Source organism: Drosophila subpulchrella, chromosome 3L, assembly GCF_014743375.2.
Source record: "Drosophila subpulchrella strain 33 F10 #4 breed RU33 chromosome 3L, RU_Dsub_v1.1 Primary Assembly, whole genome shotgun sequence".
NCBI classification, from domain to species: Eukaryota; Metazoa; Arthropoda; class Insecta; order Diptera; family Drosophilidae; genus Drosophila; species Drosophila subpulchrella.
The window spans coordinates 5,098,535-5,118,415 of NC_050612.1; the positions used below are offsets into that span (position 1 = coordinate 5,098,535).

Genomic DNA, 19,881 nt, shown 5'->3' on the forward strand with positions numbered 1-19,881 from the left:
GAGTATTATATTATATTATCTAGCTAGCAACAGAAATATGATTTCCAAGAAGCCCGAAAGAAAAAATCCACAGCCCAATTTGTATGCCATCTACCCACTGACTTACTAACCAGTTTTCGGAATTATCCGACGGGGAAAAAATAAGACACAAATTTGAATAACAATAACGCGTTTTGGTGCTCAGTTTCGATTTCAGTTGGAGTCCCCATGTGCATTTCATATGTAAATTTCGCCTATGCCGAGACTGGTTTTACTGGGTCGCTTCGGTGACAAAACACCGATCGCCCCAAAGTGTCGATCCGGTCTAGAATTAGATATATTAGTCTATATTATACGGACATAAAGTATAATGGCTCCACGATTTGCTAATTCGTATGCGCACAAATCAATGCAGAGGGCGATTCGGATATTGATTTGGCTGTGGAGATGGCCAAACAGGTTCTTGGGCTTGGCTTTTGCCGCGAATCGATGCTATTCAGATTCGCTTTGGTTCGGCCTGACTGGGCCCGCGGCTCTTTGCGCAATACCAAACAAATCGAAAAGCTGCTAATTAATTTCAAGCATTGCAAATTTTTGGCTGGAAATACCAGGCCCATATGAATACATATAATATTTATATGCCTTACACATTTTGCAGGCCAAATAAATAAATACGGATTTGTTGTATGTATCTTTCGGTGCGAATGCGCCGCATAAATAAGTTTTATCACCAATCAAGGTAAGCGGCTCTCCGAGACTCAAAAAGTGGCCCAAAAAACGAGTTCCCTACGCTCAGGTGTGTACGGTTGTAACTTGAGCAAACTTTTACTTTTGCGAGCCGAGGTAAGTGAACTAGTTGCAAAGTGGGCGATTTGCATAAATTGCACACGAGACGACAACGCGCAGGTAGGCTGGTTGGCACAGTGGGTCACGGAAGATAGAAAATGCGTCACTCCGCTTTGTTAAAAAAAAAGAGGTTTCTTGAACATAGACCGAAAATAAGAGTTATTTTCTGTAATTAGTTTATTAAATATAAATGTGAAGAAAAATATATAGAAAGTATTATTTTTATGAAATTGTTGGTAATATGTCTCGCATAAACAATAATGTGTTACTTTTATTTTTCCTATCAATAATAACTGTTATCAAAATACATGAAATAAGACAATAAATGTCTTGACTTAGTCAGAGACTATCATTTTATGATTCATGTGGGCAGTTCCCATATGCTGGCTCATCTTTTTCTGAAGAATTCGCTGTTTTCTGTCTAAATCTGTTAAGCACCGAAATCGAAAATTATAATTGTTAAGGTTGATGATTAATTTAAAAGTGATAACTGTTACAGTGTCTGGATTTAAATCAACCAAATTAACATGTTTTTTTCTGATTTACCTAACCTACATGCATTTTTAGGTAATATTATTAGCTATTATTTATGGATTTAATTAATGGCATCGATTTAAAGAATTGTCTTTGCTTGGCATACTAAAAGTAATGACAACCTTATCTGAAATTAGAATATCATTTGGCGGCATAGCTTTCTTTCTTTCTTGTCGAATAATATTTCATTTAGAACTTATCAGTTTATAAAATATGCATAAAATAAAATTAATTGGCTAATCCTGTTCGTAGGAATCTAAAATTCATAAGCACAATTAAATATAGAGTAACGTGCTTGACGAACCTGTTTCATTCAGAATAAAAAGAGAGCTATAATTTTTAATAAAGCGTTGGCATATACTCTGCATATTTTAACCGACTTGGGTTTGTTCAAATATTGATTTGCAGCTAACATTTAATTTCCGCTGGGTAAAGTTAGTTTTAGAAAAGGTTGGCCGTTTTACCATACTTTTCTTCAATGTAGAAAGCGATTGAGTCCACTGTTCGACAAGTTGACGCCACAGATAGCCAGGTCGTACACTTAGTTCTCGAAAATGCTTCCTTGTTCTGGGGCTTGCTACTTGATTCATTGGAATATGTAAGAGATTGCCATTCGGGCGGGGTGACGTCAATGCGTCAAGGCGAAATCATCAGCTTCCAGGTGTGTGATATGTGGATATGTGATATGTGGTTGGTTTCGCTGCAGCTGGCAGGTGATCGGCTGAAGACATCGCGGATTTTGACAGGCCATTTGTGAAAAGATCGAGACACCGACGGCGAAGCAAACAATAATTGCATAATGATGAAGATGGCAAGCGCCAAGCAATTAAAAAACAGATCGCAGCTGATGAGTTTTCAAATGGAAGTGGAAATGGAAATTGAAAGTCAAAGGCAAACACTCGCACCGATCGGTTTCAATATGCGTCCATGCTGAAGACAAACTAAAAAGAAAGTCCGTTACTTGCTGCAGGCCTTCGATGCTCCCGGCTTGCCATAAATTAAGCGCTCCCCCGACCGATCGGAGCTGAAGATATAGCCAGCGGAAAGGAGGTTTGTGGGCAAGGGCGGGGCGGAGTTATGCAACGCAGCTCGTGTTTTGGTATTTTTTATGGTTATGCATTTCTTTACAGTTTACAGGCTCATCTTCAACTTCGACTCCGGTTTATTGTCTTGGCCACCATTTCCTTCATTAACGATTCCGCTTTGCGTGCCTTATACAAAACCAATTTCTCTTTTCCCCCCAAAACACACTCTTTCTCTATGTTTATTTCTTTTTAATATTCTGCTTTCAGAGAACCCCTTCATTTGGTTGGAAATGGTTTACAACTCACCGGAGTTGTAGTAAAACTATGTTATTTGTTTTCTTTTATTGGTCGATTTTATACGTTTGCATTCATAAGAAGGTTTAATTCACTAAATTAGACCAATTATACAAGAAAAGATAAGTCTTCAATATTTGGTGGGGTCTTAAATAATTTTCATTCTATTTCAAATTCAGTTTAGCTCTAAATTACTATAATTCATTTGGGTGGAATTCTACAATAACAGCTCCACCAGAATTCCAACCAAAGATTTTCTGTATCGAACTCGAATAAAACTAAATTATACACAGGCAATCCTTAAGATAATAATCCGAGATGGTGATATATATAGCGAACTATTTCAAAAATGTTTTTGATAAAGCAGATTATGGACTCCCAATTTTTTTTATTGTATTTTTTTGGATCAAGGAATACTCGTTATCATACATATGTCAAAAAATATCTTATAAGTATTATAACCTCTTATTTTGTCAAAGTTATTCAATCCTTTAAAAATAAAACATATTAACTTTAATACTCTTCGAACAAGGAACGGCTGCAGTTACGTATAATATATTCTGAAGATGACTCAGAATCAATGATGCTCAAGTTATAATAAAACTAAATTTGGTTATCTCTATTTGTGAATCGTAAACGCAGACAGATTGCTACTTTACTACTTGTCTTTTCATTTCGTATGCAAAATAATTCGCTTTTATTGTTCGAAGGACTTTGGAAAAGCCCATGGGCGTTGCTGATTTGGCTTAGCTTTCGGCGATTGGCTCTTTTCAATCAAAAGTGTGTCATTCACTCTGGAAACTCGAATCGACGACCTTTCCAGTGCCACTGACAGCTGCGCAAAAAGGTTAAAACGCTTACAAATTTAAATAAAATCAAAGGCAATAACAATCGCATCGGTGGCTGCGGTGGCTGCCAGCAACTACAAATCGACAAAATCGAGGGCAACTAAATTATGTAAATCCGTAAGACCCATGAAAAAAAAGATGATAAAATAAAACGATTTTCACTCTTCATCTGTTCATCGCTTTGGGGTGCCATCATATCATCAACATTTTCACTCTAATTGAAAAACCAGTTTTAACAGTTGATTAAACGGCAAGAAGAAGACGAGAAGTAATAATAATAATCGGAGTTTTTGTTGGCTTTCGGTGAGATGCGGTTGAGGGATTATATCACCGGCGCAGCGCTGAAATTAATTGTAACTAAGAAAATGCTGCAATCGGCATTTCGCGCAGAAGAAGGTGAACAGCTTTTTGCGGCATCTTCGTGCCAATTGGCAGCCTTCACCGCCGGCACTCCAGTTGGACCCAAATTGGCCCATGGCAATTAAAATATAATTGTGATCTGAGGCGATTCCGAGAATTTTCCACTGCACGAAGGCGCACCCGCTGCAAAAACACTCATACGCCTTGTTGGCCTTTCTGCATTCTCACTTGACTTATGTTCTCTTTTGCGACATGACAGAACTCGTTTTCAAGTTCAGGAAATAACTATGCAATGCGCTGTATAGACAATATACTGGAAATACTCGAATAAATTGCATTAACACGCCACCAGTCGATTCCTTCTAGATCGCACACGAATCAAATTTAATTGACATTGCTCTGCGGTTTTGTCTGTCCGTTGGTCATTTTGTCGCTCAAGTGATCTGTGGCCAAGTGAAGCAGTCTGGAAATAAAAGCAAAAGTGGTAGTTCTAAGAAATACTTGACGGTCCAGCTATGATACTCATGATCAATTGATCTTGGCAATCGAAATTATTTTTGAGCTGCTTACAACTTTCCATAGTTAGAAAAATATTAATAAATATAATGAAACAATTTATAAGCAATCAGTTTCTAATGGATCCATTAGATATCTTTTAAATTAGCATTTGTTCTCTCACATGGGGTTGAAGTTAAAGTTATTAAACAATGTGGAGGATATTTAAGATTTAATTATAGAAAATGGGTTTTTTTTTTAAAAGTTTTGATTGTGCTTCAAGTATTTAGAAGTTAGGATAACATATTTTAGATAAAATAAAAATCAGTTTATAAATGTCAGTAGTAATTATACCATCCAAGATCTTTCTTCTGTTCAATACTACTACTTTTTCGATGCATTATTTATTAGGTAAATATTGGTATCTTCGGTTCATCCTCCGTTCCGTTATAGGGTGCCCTGAGATCTATGTTACCCACAATACACAAAAGTGTCCGCAAGTTGTCCCCAACAATTTCATATCCGCAAACATGCTCCGTTTTGTTGCTGTTTTTTTTTGCTCACACTTACGAGTCTTGGTAGCCGCTTTGGATGGCTTATTGAATAACAGGCAGCAGTCAGTCGGTAGGTTGGCTGGTATGCGGCCCTTAAACCGCCTTGTTGTTGCTGCGCCTGCATCTCCTCCATCTGCTTTACATAACAGCCATTGGGAGTGCAAAAAATTAAGTAAAAAATAAAAATACAGGGGGATAACAAAACAGTTAACAACGGCATCAGCGGCTTGGCATTAATTAAAAAACTCATGATCTTCGGCAGGGAGTGCAGTCAAATTTAATCGCTGTGACTCAGCGACACTCGAAATAAGACTCTCTTTTGCTGGAACACTCGAGTCGCCGGAGGTTTAATAACCTTTTAGTGTCTTAGCCACGTTAACAAGAATTTTATGCGACAGCTGCGATTGGCATACCAATAATCGCTGCAGAGGCACTGGGAAGATTCCAGACCCAACCGAACGAACCCTCTTAATATGCATCAGGTGGCCTCACCCCCGGCCAATTGGGATTCTCGGGCCGTTCGGGTGAAAATTAAAATTAACTAGACAATAAACGTGCTGAAGAAAACAGCTTGCGTAGAGAAGAAAACAAATAAAAAACAGTTACGAAACCGAGATTTCGTATAATAGTTTCGATAGAATGGAGATATGGCGCAGCCGCAGATGTTCAAACAAAAGACTCGGAAATTCAGGGTCAGTGGCAGAAAGAGATTGATGGGCCCTCGGATTTGATTTATGTCTAAGCGGATGACTAACTAGCGGAGTAAACAAGCCCATGGGGTGCAGTCGTCTGACAAAAACAGAAACAGAAATCGAAAAAATTCAAAATCAAATCCCCCGCACAATCGGTCGTAAACCACGGACCGATCCCGCTCCCACCTGCGCCTACAAATGCTAATTAACCTTTCTTCACACATCGAAGAAAACGGAGAGACGCCTGCGTACCTTGGCATTTCGGAATGGGATCCACAAGTCACGAAGTCGGTCTCCCCTCGAAAGCTCTTGCGCAGGCGCAGCGCCGTGGTGGGCAGCCCGAATCCACCACGGCGCCAGGCCGGCCAAGACACCACGGCTTAATAAATAGAACCCGTTGCTGGTGGCCAACACCTAGTGTAAGCGTGGCTGTGTATTGGAAGAGTGCCTCCGTTCACTCCTTCCATTCGATCCAAGCATTCCCACTCAGAGTCTGGGCAAAAGTCAGTAGCGTTTTCCAAAGTTTCTTTTTAAATACCTACCATCTACCCGTACTGAGTTCCATGTGATTTGTGTTGCTAACCTTTCGATTCCGTCTTCTTCAGAGAGCTCTGGAAGCAATCATGGCGCGTTGGTGGCCAATTTTGAGCGTTGTGTGCCTCTGCATGGCAGTGGGTGAGTACTGCATTTGGTTGCACCTAGCCCGTAGCACGTAGCACCTAGTACCTAGTACTTAGCACCTAGAGTTAAGCGTTGACCTTTGGCGGTGGAAACTCCGCCACTTTTCGCAAGGTTGCCAAAGAAAAATAAATAAAAACAAAACACTCGGTCGTTGGCCAAGGCGAATAAACTTGAAAAAGTTCGATGATGTGGGCTGCACAAAAAAATCAGAGTTGAGCCAAGTCATTAGCGGCATGCAATCGATCAAACTTATCCTTCAGTCAATGATGTAAGAGACGGAAAAAAGACTGAGATCTGTGGCGTGAGGACGAAACCGGAGCTGGCCATAAAGCGAAATTAGCATAGGAAAACGAACAAAACCAGCCGTCTGCCATCGGTTCCGTTTTATTATTTTTTTAAAAGTTTTTTTTGGCTCGCCGTCGTTGTTTATGCAATATCATTTTAATGTTAAACCGAAAACGGGTTTCCAATAACCAGCAGCTACAACAACGGTTAGCCAATACACAAACCCGTTTGGGCAGACACCTTACATGACGAACCGATATTATAAGATGCGGTACGGTACGATCCGAACCATCAGCATTCCCGAGTGGCCAGAAAGCCGTATGCGCACGAATGTGGATCTGTGCCTATAAATGGGATCTACCGCTTTCGTTTGCCCTTTCGATTTCAGCCGAACGAGATGAAGACAAAACTGTTATGAACAAAAATGAGAGTGGTTTTGGTCGGCTAGAAGTTGTACTCGTATTTCCACACTAACGGCCAAAACCGGTTGAAAGTCGTTCGTGTTGGGAGTCAGCTAACGGTTAACCCATGAGGTGCGGCCCATTATAATGGTCTAAGCCACCCATTAACTTCTAGAACGGCCGAGATTAATGGCACCCATAAAGATACCAACGAGAAGTGTACAATTTCAACAATTAGAGTGTTGGCAAAGAAACATTAAAATCGGGCAATCATGCAACGACTGAGAGTTATTACACACATCTTTTTAATACTCGTAGCTTAAGTCCTATTATATTATTAGGAATATTTTTACTTTTATAAATGACTTTGGGGTGACTTTTCAAATGCTGTATAGTTAAATTATCTAAGGTAGTGTCTCCGGTCATTTGCAAACCTAGTTCTGTTTCTTCCCTCCATCTCTTGTAACACAATATTTCTGTTTCTTTTCCTAGTAACCTGAAATACAAATATGTAATTACAAAAATAAATTTAATTTTAAAAAAACTTTGTAAATAAAAAGTCCCGTAAATATTTAAGCGATATATCTATAGCCAGTTAATATGTAAACATTTTTAATCAACTAGATGCTTTATATGTAAAAAATTCATTTGAGCCCGACAGAAATCTGGACCCTTCACGGAGATACCAAAGAAAACGTGATTATTTAGATTGATAAAGAACCCAAAATTATAAAGTATATACTGCATTATTTACTTTTTCGCCAACATTAGTACAGATTTCATAGATTACAAAAACAGAGACAAGTTACATTGATTTCTACAGACCGAATACACTACCCTACATAAACTAGGTACATCTCGGTGAATCAAAGTGATTTATCAAAGATTATTAGACAATACTCCAATCGAGCATACGATTCCTCTTGATTACCATAAATAAAGAGGAATAGGGAGTATTTCTTCGGCACTAAAACATCCTAGATGCACCAAAGATAGAAATATGTTGGTATTGGCTAGAAATTAAACAAACGTGGTCATATGCCTTGATTGATCCCCATCGACCCCGCTCTAAACCTAACCTCTCCCCACCCCGCAGCACATGGCCAGGACAAGCTGGAGGGCGTTGACGTCGAGGAGGTCTGCGCCGATCGTCCCGCGGACGAGTACTTCCGCCTGGAGACCGACGGCGACTGCCGCGAGGTGTACAGGTAAGCCGAACCCCGGGCCACGGCCGCTTGTCCGATCGTCCAGCTGAGATAGCTGACAGCCCCCACACCGAAGCCCAAAGCCCAACACCTACAAACCTATTCTTGCACCTTCTTGTATCGGTATCGAAAGGTGCGACAGTGCCGGCGAAGATGGCACATGGCGTTTGGCGCCGATTCGCTGCGCCGGCGGCCTGGCATTCGATGTTCTGCGCCAACTTTGCGATTGGAAGTCGAATGTGAAGTCTTGCGATGTGCTCGAGAGTAAGTGACGCCACCCAGTTCAATCCGCTGCGGATGCCTCCGGCTCAAGATACTTCCGAGAGCCGCGATCCTAAGCCTACTATCCATCCCCTCTATCTCTGTGCCTGTCTATCTGTCTGTCTCTCACCCCCCCCTGTGTGTGTGTCTCTCTCTGTGTGTGTCACTAAAACCGGGAAACCGGAAGCCCCGAACCGAATCGATCGAGTCATTTTGCATAATCCCCCGAATCCCCCGAATCGGTGCCAAAGTTCTCTTAGCTAGCAACGCCAATACGAAATCAGAACATGAACTTTATTTTGTAGATGTACCAAGTCGGGTTTGAAAGAAATTCAGTGTCCTTCGGGTCTGGCCTTCGACGTGATCAAGCAGACCTGCGACTGGAAGGCCAAGGTGACCAATTGCGACGAGAAAGAGAGTAAGTGTGACGACCACAAACCAGCCAGACAAACCAGTCGGGCCAACCAGCCAACCAACACCTGTACATACAGTAGTCAGCAATGTTAGACTTCCGGAACTTTGGTAGATCCAAGAACGAAACAAGCCCTAACCCAGCTCGAAACTAACCCCACCTGTTCTAACCCATCACACTCATGTAAATACTTCTCATTTCGAAATTTAGACATTTGTTGTCACTAACCCGGCTTTTACCACCTCCCCCTAAAGAGTCGTCCCCCACTAACCAAGTGTTACTTCCGCAGAGCCGCGCAAGGCGAAGCCCATCCTGAAGACGGATGAGCCCATCTGCCCCGAGGGCAAGCTGTCCTGCGGCGACGGCGAGTGCCTGGACAAGGAGCTCTTCTGCAACGGCAAGCCCGACTGCAAGGACGAGTCCGACGAGAACGCCTGCTGTAAGTTTTTCTTGCCTAAATTCTAGTTACCAGGGTTATCTTTCAAATTCTACATAGAAAAAAACGCATAAGAATACATTTTATAGGCCCCGATCTAGATAGAATTGATTCTGAATTTCATCAAAGTGATCATCTCACATTGTCCATTTTTTTCTCTGTGTATTGAAATCAAATTAAGGAGTGTAGTCTTAAAAGAGAGGGAAAAGAGCACCAAGAGAGTAAACTTACTGCACTGTTAAAAAATATGTAGCCTACATTTAAGGGCACATTTTTGATAGCATCAGAACAATAGTTCGTTTTGCTAAGTATGCTAGATAAATGTTTTGAATAAAACATTCCGAAATGAATTAATGTATCTTAATTATAATGTTTCTTATGATCATATAACTCCGCAATATTTTATTTGTGAGTAGATTGCAACGTTTTATAATCTGATTTTAAAGCAATTTTTAAGAGGTCACCCCATAAGCTTCTACCCTCAGATCCAGCGATTAATCGCCGAGTTATTTCCCATCCCCAGCTGTCGATGAGGATCCCAACCGGGCCCCCGAGTGCGATCCCACGCAGTGCGCCCTGCCCGACTGCTTCTGCTCGGCGGACGGAACCCGCATCCCCGGCGGCATCGAGCCCCAGCAGGTGCCCCAGATGATCACCATCACCTTCAACGGCGCCGTCAACGTGGACAACATCGACCTGTACGAGGACATCTTCAACGGCCAGCGCCAGAACCCCAACGGCTGCTCCATCAAGGGCACCTTCTTCGTGTCGCACAAGTACACCAACTACTCGGCGGTGCAGGATCTACACCGTCGCGGCCACGAGATCTCCGTGTTCTCGCTGACGCACAAGGACGACCCCAACTACTGGACCGGCGGCAGCTACGACGACTGGCTGGCGGAGATGGCCGGCTCCCGTCTGATTGTGGAGCGGTTCGCCAACATCACCGACGGTTCGATCATCGGCATGCGGGCCCCCTACCTGCGCGTGGGCGGCAACAAGCAGTTCGAGATGATGGCCGACCAGTTCTTCGTGTACGACGCCTCCATCACCGCCTCCCTGGGCCGCGTGCCCATCTGGCCGTACACCCTGTACTTCCGGATGCCGCACAAGTGCAACGGCAACGCCCACAACTGCCCCTCGCGAAGCCACCCCGTGTGGGAGATGGTGATGAACGAGCTGGATCGCCGCGATGACCCCACCTTCGACGAGTCCCTGCCCGGTTGCCACATGGTCGACTCCTGCTCGAACGTGGCCAGCGGCGACCAGTTCGCCCGCCTGCTGCGCCACAACTTCAACCGCCACTACAACAGCAACAGGGCTCCCCTGGGCCTCCACTTCCACGCCTCGTGGCTGAAGTCGAAGAAGGAGTACCGCGACGAGCTGATCAAGTTCATCGAGGAGATGCTGGGCCGCAACGACGTGTTCTTCGTGACCAACCTGCAGGTGATCCAGTGGATGCAGAACCCCACCGAGCTGAACTCGCTGCGCGACTTCCAGGAGTGGAAGGAGAAGTGCGACGTCAAGGGCCAGCCCTACTGCTCGCTGCCCAACGCGTGTCCGCTGACCACCAGGGAGCTGCCCGGCGAGACCCTCCGGCTGTTCACGTGCATGGAGTGCCCCAACAACTACCCCTGGATCCTCGATCCCACCGGCGACGGCTTCTCCGTCTAGGGTCTACTCTTCCCCCTTTCCAAACAGGAGAACAACTCACAGTAGTTCCACCGAGAGTCTGATAAACTAAACACTGAAAAGCCCTAACAAACTGTACAAGCGAGAATATGTAGTGAACCATCCACAGAAATACTCAATTTGTTGCCTCTTGCTTCTTGTGTGATCCCAAACCAGTTTCTTTCCGCTATTATTTATGTGATTTCTTATTTCCGACTCCCACCTCCAGCTGTCCTCCACTTTCTGTCTATATCTATCTACTATAAATCTTCCCTATGTCTATACCATCTGTCCCACTTCTGTTGATTTTAAAAGTGATTTGTTTTAATTTACTTCGCTGCTTCTTTGACCAGCTCAAAGACTTTTCACAAACAAACAAAACCAAGCGCCAAAAATCGCAGCAGCAAAAATATCTTCGTAATTGTATAAGTATTTTTTATAAGAAAAATATAAAAAATATATAAAAAAATTAAATTGCAATGGTGTTTTAATTGAGCGGTTGTCAAGTGGAATAAAATTAATGAGTTACTGAATTATGCCATTAATGAAGAATTAAAAATACGGCTTAGTTTGGTAGTACTACTTCATACATTTTATTATCGCACTTCCGATTTGCACTTTCTAGTAACTGGAGGCTACGTACTCGTTAGTAAATTAAGTTATTAATTATTATAGTTATACGCACGCTTTGCTTGCAAGTGCACTCGTTTCTGAATTTGCAAATATTTATACTAATCAGAAAAAAGATTCGCTCAAACTAAGGATCAATCAAATAATTAAGCTAAATTTGGTAACTTTTATTTCTTTAACAATTATCCTATTAGTTCAGAAATCAAGGTAAATTACCTTTTCATTACCATTTCAGGAAATTACAAGAACTATGCACTTTGAATTTGCAAACAAATCGCACGCATAAACGTTGCCTTTAGTTTTCGATGAAATTGAACCCAGGTCACTCCAGATTAGAGCCACAGACGCACTTGCTGATCCCAACTGGTGGAGGCTAGGCACATGCCATTGGGGCACAGGCTGATGCAAGTGATGCGGTTCTCGTGACCAGACAGTGTGCCTGCGAAGGAATGCCAAGTGGAAGGGGGAGTCAACAAATCGATGTAAGTCAAGAGCCAGTCTGAGCATTAGGCTACCCAGTCCATTCCACATCGCGGAATCCGCCAAGTGCAATGGATACCAGTCCCCAGTAGCCAATGCCCACTACCCACTACCCAATACCGAATACACAATACCCACCCGTGTGCCGCTGCTTCATCGTGTCCCACGAGTGCACGTTGCCCTCAATGCCGCCGCACATGAGGTAGCGCCCGCTGGTCGATAGAGCTAATGAGGACACGAAATCAGATTAAAACCTGTCAAAAGTCAAGGCGACCGAGGCCGCCGACTAAGACGTGGAACCCACCGCACGAAGTGAAGCCCGTGTTCTTCTGGGGCGGCTCATACAGCGCAATTTGCTGGTCCGCCCGCAGGTCGTACATGCGCGCCGTCTGATCCTCCGAGCAGGAGGCGAACCCGAGGCCATTGGGGTGGTACTGAAATAAATACAAATTAAATTAAAACGATGCTTGTCTATAATGTTTACTAAGGTATAAAATCATTTTTTAGGTATCTAAAAATATTATTTTAAATGAATTCAATAAGAAATACGACCATTCTTTTTTCACTACATACTAATAAACACCTAATATGACATTTAAAATTAAAAATGATTTCAAAATCTTACTGACTTGTGTGACTGCCCCTAATTAATATAATTTTGTTGCTTTTATAGCTTTACATTTTAACATTTACATTTAAAACAAGAAAATAAATTATAATAAATAAATTTACTACTTTTCAAACAATAATGAATTTTTTTTATGCATACTAACTATATAGTTTAAATACATACTAAATAACTATACACTAATGAATAGTGAGTATAATAAAAAAGTAATTTATGTCTGATACATAGTTGATAGGGATTTTTAGGAAATAATAAACATATTTACTTACACAGACGGAGGACACGTCCATGTCATGGCCGAAAAACATCTGCTTGTGGCCTTCTTCGCGTACATCCCACAACTTGGCAGTTTTATCCACGGAGCCAGTGATATAAGTCTTCATATCGGGCGACAGCGATAAGCCAGCTATATCTCCAGCGTGTCCATTGAAATCCATCGTCTTGACGCCCTTCTCCAGATCCCAATGGCAGCTGTTACCGAGGATAATAGTCACATTCGCTGGTAAACATTTCGGTGATGTCATTTGTAATAACTCACATTTTCATGTCACCCGAGCCGGTGATCAGATGGCCGTCATCCAGGAAACGGCAGGAGCTAAGGAATCCCTCGTAGCCCATCAGCTCCTTGACCATCTTGGCCACTCCGGAGGCGTCTCGGTTGTTCACGTCATAAACGGTGCACTGATTGTCCATTCCTCCGCAGGCCACGAAGTTGCCCGACGGCGAGAAGGCCACCGTCATCACCCAGGCGGATCTCAGCGGGATGATCTGCACCTTATTGGCGGTCCAGGTGTCCCAGATAATCAGCTTTCCGTCAAGGGATCCCGTGACGCAGTGACGCGAGTCCCCTGCAAAGTGCACAGAGTTCACCTTGTTGATGTGGCCCTTGAGGATCTTCTTCGATGATAATCGAATCTTGGGCACATCTCCCATGTCGCCACATTTGTCAGCCAACGTGCAGTCAGCTTTCGATTTTTGATCATCCTAACAAATAAAGGTGGTGATTTCTTTGATCAATAAATTTTTTTATTGTTGCTTTGGTTAATAGGAAAGTCCCTGTTAAGTCACATTTACACAATAATGTGTATTGAAACCATCTAAGATGAGTAAAATGGAAAAATGATTTTTCAATTTACTAATTATCGGTTACGTCATTTTAAAAATAACCAAATTTTTTTGCGTTCAAGCTGAAATGCGTCCAAGCTGTTGTTGTCTCCGTCTTAATGGTAAAGCACTTAAGAGTCCTAAAAAATGACTTATAAAGAAGAATTTTTCAGAAGAAGGACTTCATGTTTGATATGACTTTAAGCATTTCTTCTTCTTGGTTTCAGATATGTTCAAAAGCATAACCTATTGATAACTCAAGACGTCAAACGAATTTAAGACTTTTTACAACAGCTACAAGCATATAAACTTTCGGGTATCCCTTCTAAACATAATTGCGAGATCTCATTGTCTATGTGGCTACACTCGCATTTAGCACACAGAAACGTAAAATATTTGTACACAATTTTATCAATATTTTATTTTATATTTATATTTGATTCTCCTTATAATCCCAATTTGTTCAAATGCAGGTTTTTAATATTTAAAATTTTAAATTATCGGTAGTTATTAGATATTTTACAATACATTCATATTGTTTTTGTATTTTTTCATCTATTGTTTTATTCGTTGGTAATTCAGTTAGCAGTTTAGTGTGTATCTGAAGGAACTATTCACCTTAAACTTCTGTATCATGCCATTGATTTCGTCGTAGAGTTTTTGTGTTTCGGGATCAATTTTTGGCATGATTGAGCATTAATTAAAGGAAGACGGGAGCAATATTTGCCAGAAGAATATTTATAGTTTTGAACCGCACCGCGTCGCACAATAAACTGAGTGTTAAACAATTTGTTTCGCCTGCTTGTTATGATGCTTTCTTTTTTCCTTAGAGGTAATGCAATTAGCTAATTGGATTAGCCGTTAAATACAAATATATACAAAGGAAATTTTTGGGCGCCAAAAATCAAAATAAAATGTTAAGCGGGCTGCCAACTTAGCAGAATAAACGCCTCCTTTACAACACTAAGCTGATTAGGGTGACCAGGACGGCGCCTACAAGATGTTCCCCAATATGACCGAGTCGAATCTGGTCTCTCTAATTACCCAGCTGTTCGGTCACCTCATTTTTGTTTTTCCTGCTTTTATTTATAAAAATTACCCAAATAAACACACCGCCAGCATGGACGCGAAGTAGGAACGCCATGGAGACGCTGCCATGTGCCAACCAGCTGCAGGAGCACCAGCAGCCACAGCAGCAGCTCATGAATCTCAGCATAGACGCGAGTCTGGGCGAGAATGTGGTCAGCATTCCCAAGGAGCTGATCCTCATCTCGCTGGTCTCCCAGGAGCAGTCGCTCTACAACCCCAAGCACCCCAACTACCGCAGCACCAAGACCAAGGACGAGAAATGGCTGGAGATCGGCAGCAACGTGGGTTGGTCAGGTGAGTTGGTCCCAGCGGTTCCCCCTCCAAAGATTACCCAAATGCTCTTACCCAGATGTGCAGTGCAAGTCCAAATGGAAGGCAATGAGGGATCAGTACTGCCGGGAACTCAAACGCGCCAAGGCCTGTGCCAAAGCGGTCAAGTGGAAGTACTTCAAGGAGCTGGACTTCCTGCGTCCATACGCGCTGGCAAGGAAGTAAGTTGGGCAGGCAATCGAGTAACCTAAAGTGGGATCTCCGTAGCTAAACACGCTTTCTTAATAGAAGCTATTAAAGACAGAAAATAATATCAGAAAATTTCCGGCCGTGTCCATTGAAGTTTGACCACTTCGAAACACTTTTATATAATACAAGTTTAAGAACAGGTTTAAGATCTTCGGATACTGCTACTGTAATTCATGGTATTATTCAGTATTCTACTGAAGAATATTTGGGTACAGAATGGTATATGCCGATCATTCCTATTTTTGAAATGCTTTGAATTTTCACCTCTACTTAGATACCTATTACTTACCTATGTTCTTCAGTTACAGAGGAAGGTCTGGACAAAATACCAATGGCATCGTCTCTACGACAGCACCCATATCGCTGCCAATGAGTACATCGTTTAGCAGCAACAGCAGCAGCCAGAACCTCAACCTCTCGGGCAGCATTAAGATTGAAGATGCCAGTGCCTCCACACTGCTGGATAACTGTAGCTTCAGCTCGTCCAGTTCTGCCGACAAAAAACCCGCAGCTAATTTCTTGGCCAGCCATATTGGAGCCGTGTTGCAGCAGCCACAAATGCAGACGCAGCAGGAAAGCAGCTGGAACTATCTGACCGATGCGGGTGGCGGTGCTACTCCTTCTATCATAGTGCAGTGTGGATCCGCTAACACAACCACTGTGGTAGACACTCTCTACAATGAAATAGTCGACTGCGTGAACGCCGCCAATCAGTCAAACTCGGCAGCAACAGTAACCTCGACTGTGTCTGGTACTTCAGCAGCGCACAATCAAACGACTAATGCCGAGGAAGAGGACGACGATCCCATACATACCTTCCTTAACATGGAGAGTTACTTTGAAAAAGAACTGATTACGCTAATCCAGCAGGAGGACATGATCTACAACTACGGCAACGAGAACTATCGCAATGCCAAGCTCAAGATGGAGGTTTGGGAGGAAATCGCCAGAAAGCTGAAGAAGTCGGGTATTAAATAAATAAATACAACGACTGACCCAGATAAATTATCTGCATTAATTATTTCAGTTAAACAGTGTCGGCTGAAGTGGAAGGCTCTAAGGGACCAATATGCACGAGAGCACAAGCGACTAAGGACACTGATGCACATAGACGCTACTTCGCGTTGGAAGCACTATGACTCGCTCAGTTTTCTGCAAAAGTACATACAACAAAAGACGCTGTAAGAATGTTTTTTGATTTTAAAAACTTAAGACAACTTCATTCATAACAATATTTGCTTAAGTTCTCAACAATAACTCAAAGTACATTTCCTTATATAATTTAAATAATTATATAGTTACAATTAAATAGAACTGCATAATAATTGTTTACAACCTTTCAGGGATAGCGATGCGCAGTTCAGTATGCTGCTACCCAAAAATGACCCAGTGAGAGAACTGGAGGAGCAGATGGCCCACTCCCACTCGCCGCCCAACCAGCAAAGCACCTTGGAGTCATCCTCATCGAGCTCCCAGCTGAACATGCCCGCCCTTCCTCATTTGACGGGACCACACAAGGCCGAGCAACAACAGCAACAGCAGGAGGAGCAGCAGCAGCAGCAACAACAGGCCAGTGAGCTGTGTGTGGCCACCTACGACGACATGGATATCGAGAACTACATCAATGGGGATGCACATCATGATGATGAGGAGGAAGATGACGAGGACGAGGAGATGGAAACCACAACGACGGCGGAACAAACTCCTCAGCAGCAAGAGCAGCATGTAATGACTTATGATCACGACAATGGACCCGTTTACATGGCTGTTCAAAGCGTTACGAGTTCTATAACCAAGCAAGAGACGCTTAGCGAAGGAGCCACCAGCCTGGAGCAGCAGCAACTACAATCAACTGGGGATTATCAAAAGTTGGAGATACAGACTCCCACCACTCCTCGTTACCAGAATGCTGCCACTACTCCCAGCTCTACTTCCACATCTCGCTACCACTCGGCGCCCATCACTCCTAACAAACCCAACCACATGGAGTTTCCTCCTAGCAATGGCCACAATTCTGGTGAGGATGATGAAATTGGTGCGTTTTTCAAGGCAGTGGCCATGAAGATACGTAATGCTCAGCTGGAGCCGGTGGCTTTTACCGAACTGCAAATTGAAATTCTGCGTGTCATTAACGAGGCACTGAGGAACCACTAGCATCGCTAGTAGCCTCCAGCTACCTAGAGAAGAATAAGAAGCTTGAGCGGACCATCAACGGTTTCAGGGCGATTCATTGTAGATTTTAAGTGTTATTTCGAAAGTGTTTTTCTAATTTCTAGACAAGTTGATACTTTTGTAAAATTTCTTTTAAATTTGTGAACTTTTAAAATCTATTGCTTAAGCAGCTCAAGGGCGAAACTTAAAATGTTACGTGTACATAGACCAAAATCCAACAAAAACGGAATGAAATAGTGTTTATTAGCTTAGTATAATTCCTGATCTGCCGGATCCGGAACTAAAAATGCAAACTATTATTTAAATATTTGTAACCAAATCAATTGTAAACAATTCGTACAATGTCAAAGCAAAAAAAATATATATTTTTAAAGCAACTATGGAGAAAGATGTGGAGGTGGAGTATAGTACTTTGTGTGTTTTAATTTCAGATGTGGATAATGAAATCTCTTATTGGAAAACTTGAACCATTTTTCACAATAAAAGAATGGGCAATATATTTAATTGCCTTATTATTAATTGGAATATTGAAGACAAGTTCCTACTATAATACGATTAGTCAATGTGAGCAAAAAAGGCATTCTTACATGACACATTTTTTTAACGCTGTCGAAATTATAACATTTATTTGCTTTGATCTATAATTTTTTATAGTGTGTTTCGCAAAAATACACCTAGAAATGTATTCCGCGAATTCAACCCCATACAGGGTATAGAAATCAATGTATCTGGTAGTTAGAACTGGTAGTTGATGTAGCTTGCTTTTGGGTAGTCCCCGTTCCCAAGGCCCATTCTGGACCAGGAATTCCCCGTTCACCCACATACAACCCCAATCCACACCCTGCGACGATTCCCGCAGCTCAACACAAACATTTAGACAAACGACAAAGCGTAGGAGCAGCTGCCTTCAAGTGGAGCACTTGCAGAGGCAACCCAACCCCCAGATCCACGCCGTACATAAGAGTACGTACTCCCCATGTACACGTACTATATAAATTTACACACATAGCTCTCTGCTCGTGCCACCAAAAATGGTCTCCTTTGGCATTGGGCAGAAACCGGTTCGAGAGGCGCATCCAATGGGTGGACTGTTCGAGTGAGACAACCGTAGTGCCGCCCGTATATAAGTCGGAAAACGGGGGCGGTTCCAACTGGGAAACACTGGGTGTGGCCATCCCCGATGTCAGATGGCACCAGCTGCTACCTGCTGCTCCGTCGCTGCTGCAGCCGCTCGGAAAATTTATGTAAAAGTGAAAATTTTTTAATAAACATTTTCATTTTCAGGCGGAAGTTCCGATTGCCGGGGCTAATCAGACCTAGCGCACTTCGGCATCTGGAAATGGGAAATATTTGCCATGGGCTCCACGCCTGATTGATTCCTTTACCATGTGGCCATTGCCAATTGCCATTGGTTCGGTGGTTCTGGGCTTCGGCTCGGTTTATTCTGTTTGTGCTTGCAAATTAATTTCCATTCTTTGCTAAATGGTTGAGTGCGCGAGTTTTAATTAAAATTATGTGGGTTTGGGTTGATCGTCGATGGGGACAGGTGGACTGATTGGAAGGGCCTAGACTATTTGAAATATTCATTTACGACATACAGAAAGCCCATAAATTGTATATTTGTACTAATTTATTATTTCTTGTCAAATATGTAGAAATACAAATTTCTTTGTAATTTTCTGAAATATTCTCATTATTGAAACGTAAGCCTTTTACTGTTATACAAATACAAATTTATTATACTACTTGCCAGCAAGATTACTTAATGGTAGACAGACAAGTTTTTGCGGACATGGGTTGATCGACTCGGCGTCTCTTTTACTTAGTTGCAAGCTATAACACCCTCTGCAAAGGTATAATTAGATACAGTAACAGAATGTACATTCGAACTTCTTAACTCGGACCATTTTTTAGTGAACCTAAGAGTACCCTTTCACTGAATATTATTATTTAGCTGTAACAGGGCATTTCTTGGACTTAACGAGTCGATCTAGTCATGCCCATGCGCGATGCTACGCAAACAAGTCTTTCAGTCTTAAATCCTAGTCAACCAAGTAAAAAATTCGAGTTGCTGTAATTTAGTTTTAATTTTATAAAGTTAATTTTTAGTTCATTTGTATACATAATTTGGCTTATAAATATTAAATTTATTTGAAGACACAGCCTGTTGGTTTAAATAAGCCGCAGTTCAAAAAAGACACCCATATACTACATATATATAGTCATCTATAAAAATTACTTCATATACACTTCATATTTCGACTGATGGAACTCAAAATG

At 42.2% G+C, this 19,881-nt stretch overlaps 3 protein-coding genes across 6 annotated transcripts; 2 read left to right on the forward strand and 1 right to left on the reverse strand.

Annotated features, from left to right (window-relative positions):
• The first annotated feature begins 6,051 nt into the window (after positions 1-6,051).
• Positions 6,052-11,448, forward strand: LOC119553580 (chitin deacetylase 1). 2 transcript variants are annotated; one of them, XM_037864028.1, is made up of 6 exons: positions 6,052-6,130; positions 6,233-6,302; positions 8,091-8,202; positions 8,333-8,463; positions 9,162-9,311; positions 9,832-11,448. In XM_037864028.1, the coding sequence occupies exons 2-6, from the start codon at positions 6,251-6,253 to the stop codon at positions 10,980-10,982; spliced, it is 1,596 nt and encodes a 531-aa protein (XP_037719956.1). In that variant the 5' UTR covers positions 6,052-6,130; positions 6,233-6,250; the 3' UTR covers positions 10,983-11,448. The 2 variants fall into 2 exon arrangements, with proteins under 2 accessions (XP_037719956.1, XP_037719957.1); XM_037864029.1 differs by lacking the exon at positions 8,333-8,463 and adding an exon at positions 8,766-8,878.
• Positions 11,449-11,755: 307 nt separating this feature from the next.
• LOC119553136 (guanine nucleotide-binding protein subunit beta-2) lies at positions 11,756-14,593 on the reverse strand. Its single transcript, XM_037863328.1, has 6 exons — positions 14,440-14,593; positions 13,256-13,701; positions 12,987-13,188; positions 12,394-12,523; positions 12,228-12,314; positions 11,756-12,048 (listed from the first exon to the last, which is right to left on the reverse strand). The coding sequence occupies exons 1-6, from the start codon at positions 14,506-14,508 to the stop codon at positions 11,942-11,944; spliced, it is 1,041 nt and encodes a 346-aa protein (XP_037719256.1). The 5' UTR covers positions 14,509-14,593; the 3' UTR covers positions 11,756-11,941.
• A 264-nt stretch (positions 14,594-14,857) lies between these two features.
• Positions 14,858-17,978, forward strand: LOC119554623 (epidermal growth factor receptor substrate 15 homolog). 3 transcript variants are annotated; one of them, XM_037865618.1, is made up of 5 exons: positions 14,858-15,204; positions 15,260-15,401; positions 15,738-16,396; positions 16,457-16,610; positions 16,773-17,978. In XM_037865618.1, exons 1-5 carry the CDS (start codon positions 14,964-14,966, stop codon positions 17,581-17,583), a joined length of 2,007 nt encoding a protein of 668 aa, XP_037721546.1. In that variant the 5' UTR covers positions 14,858-14,963; the 3' UTR covers positions 17,584-17,978. The 3 variants fall into 3 exon arrangements, with proteins under 3 accessions (XP_037721546.1, XP_037721545.1, XP_037721547.1); XM_037865617.1 differs by having other exon boundaries at positions 14,860-15,204; positions 15,732-16,396; XM_037865619.1 differs by having other exon boundaries at positions 15,067-15,204; positions 15,268-15,401; positions 15,732-16,396.
• The last annotated feature ends 1,903 nt before the right edge of the window (positions 17,979-19,881 follow it).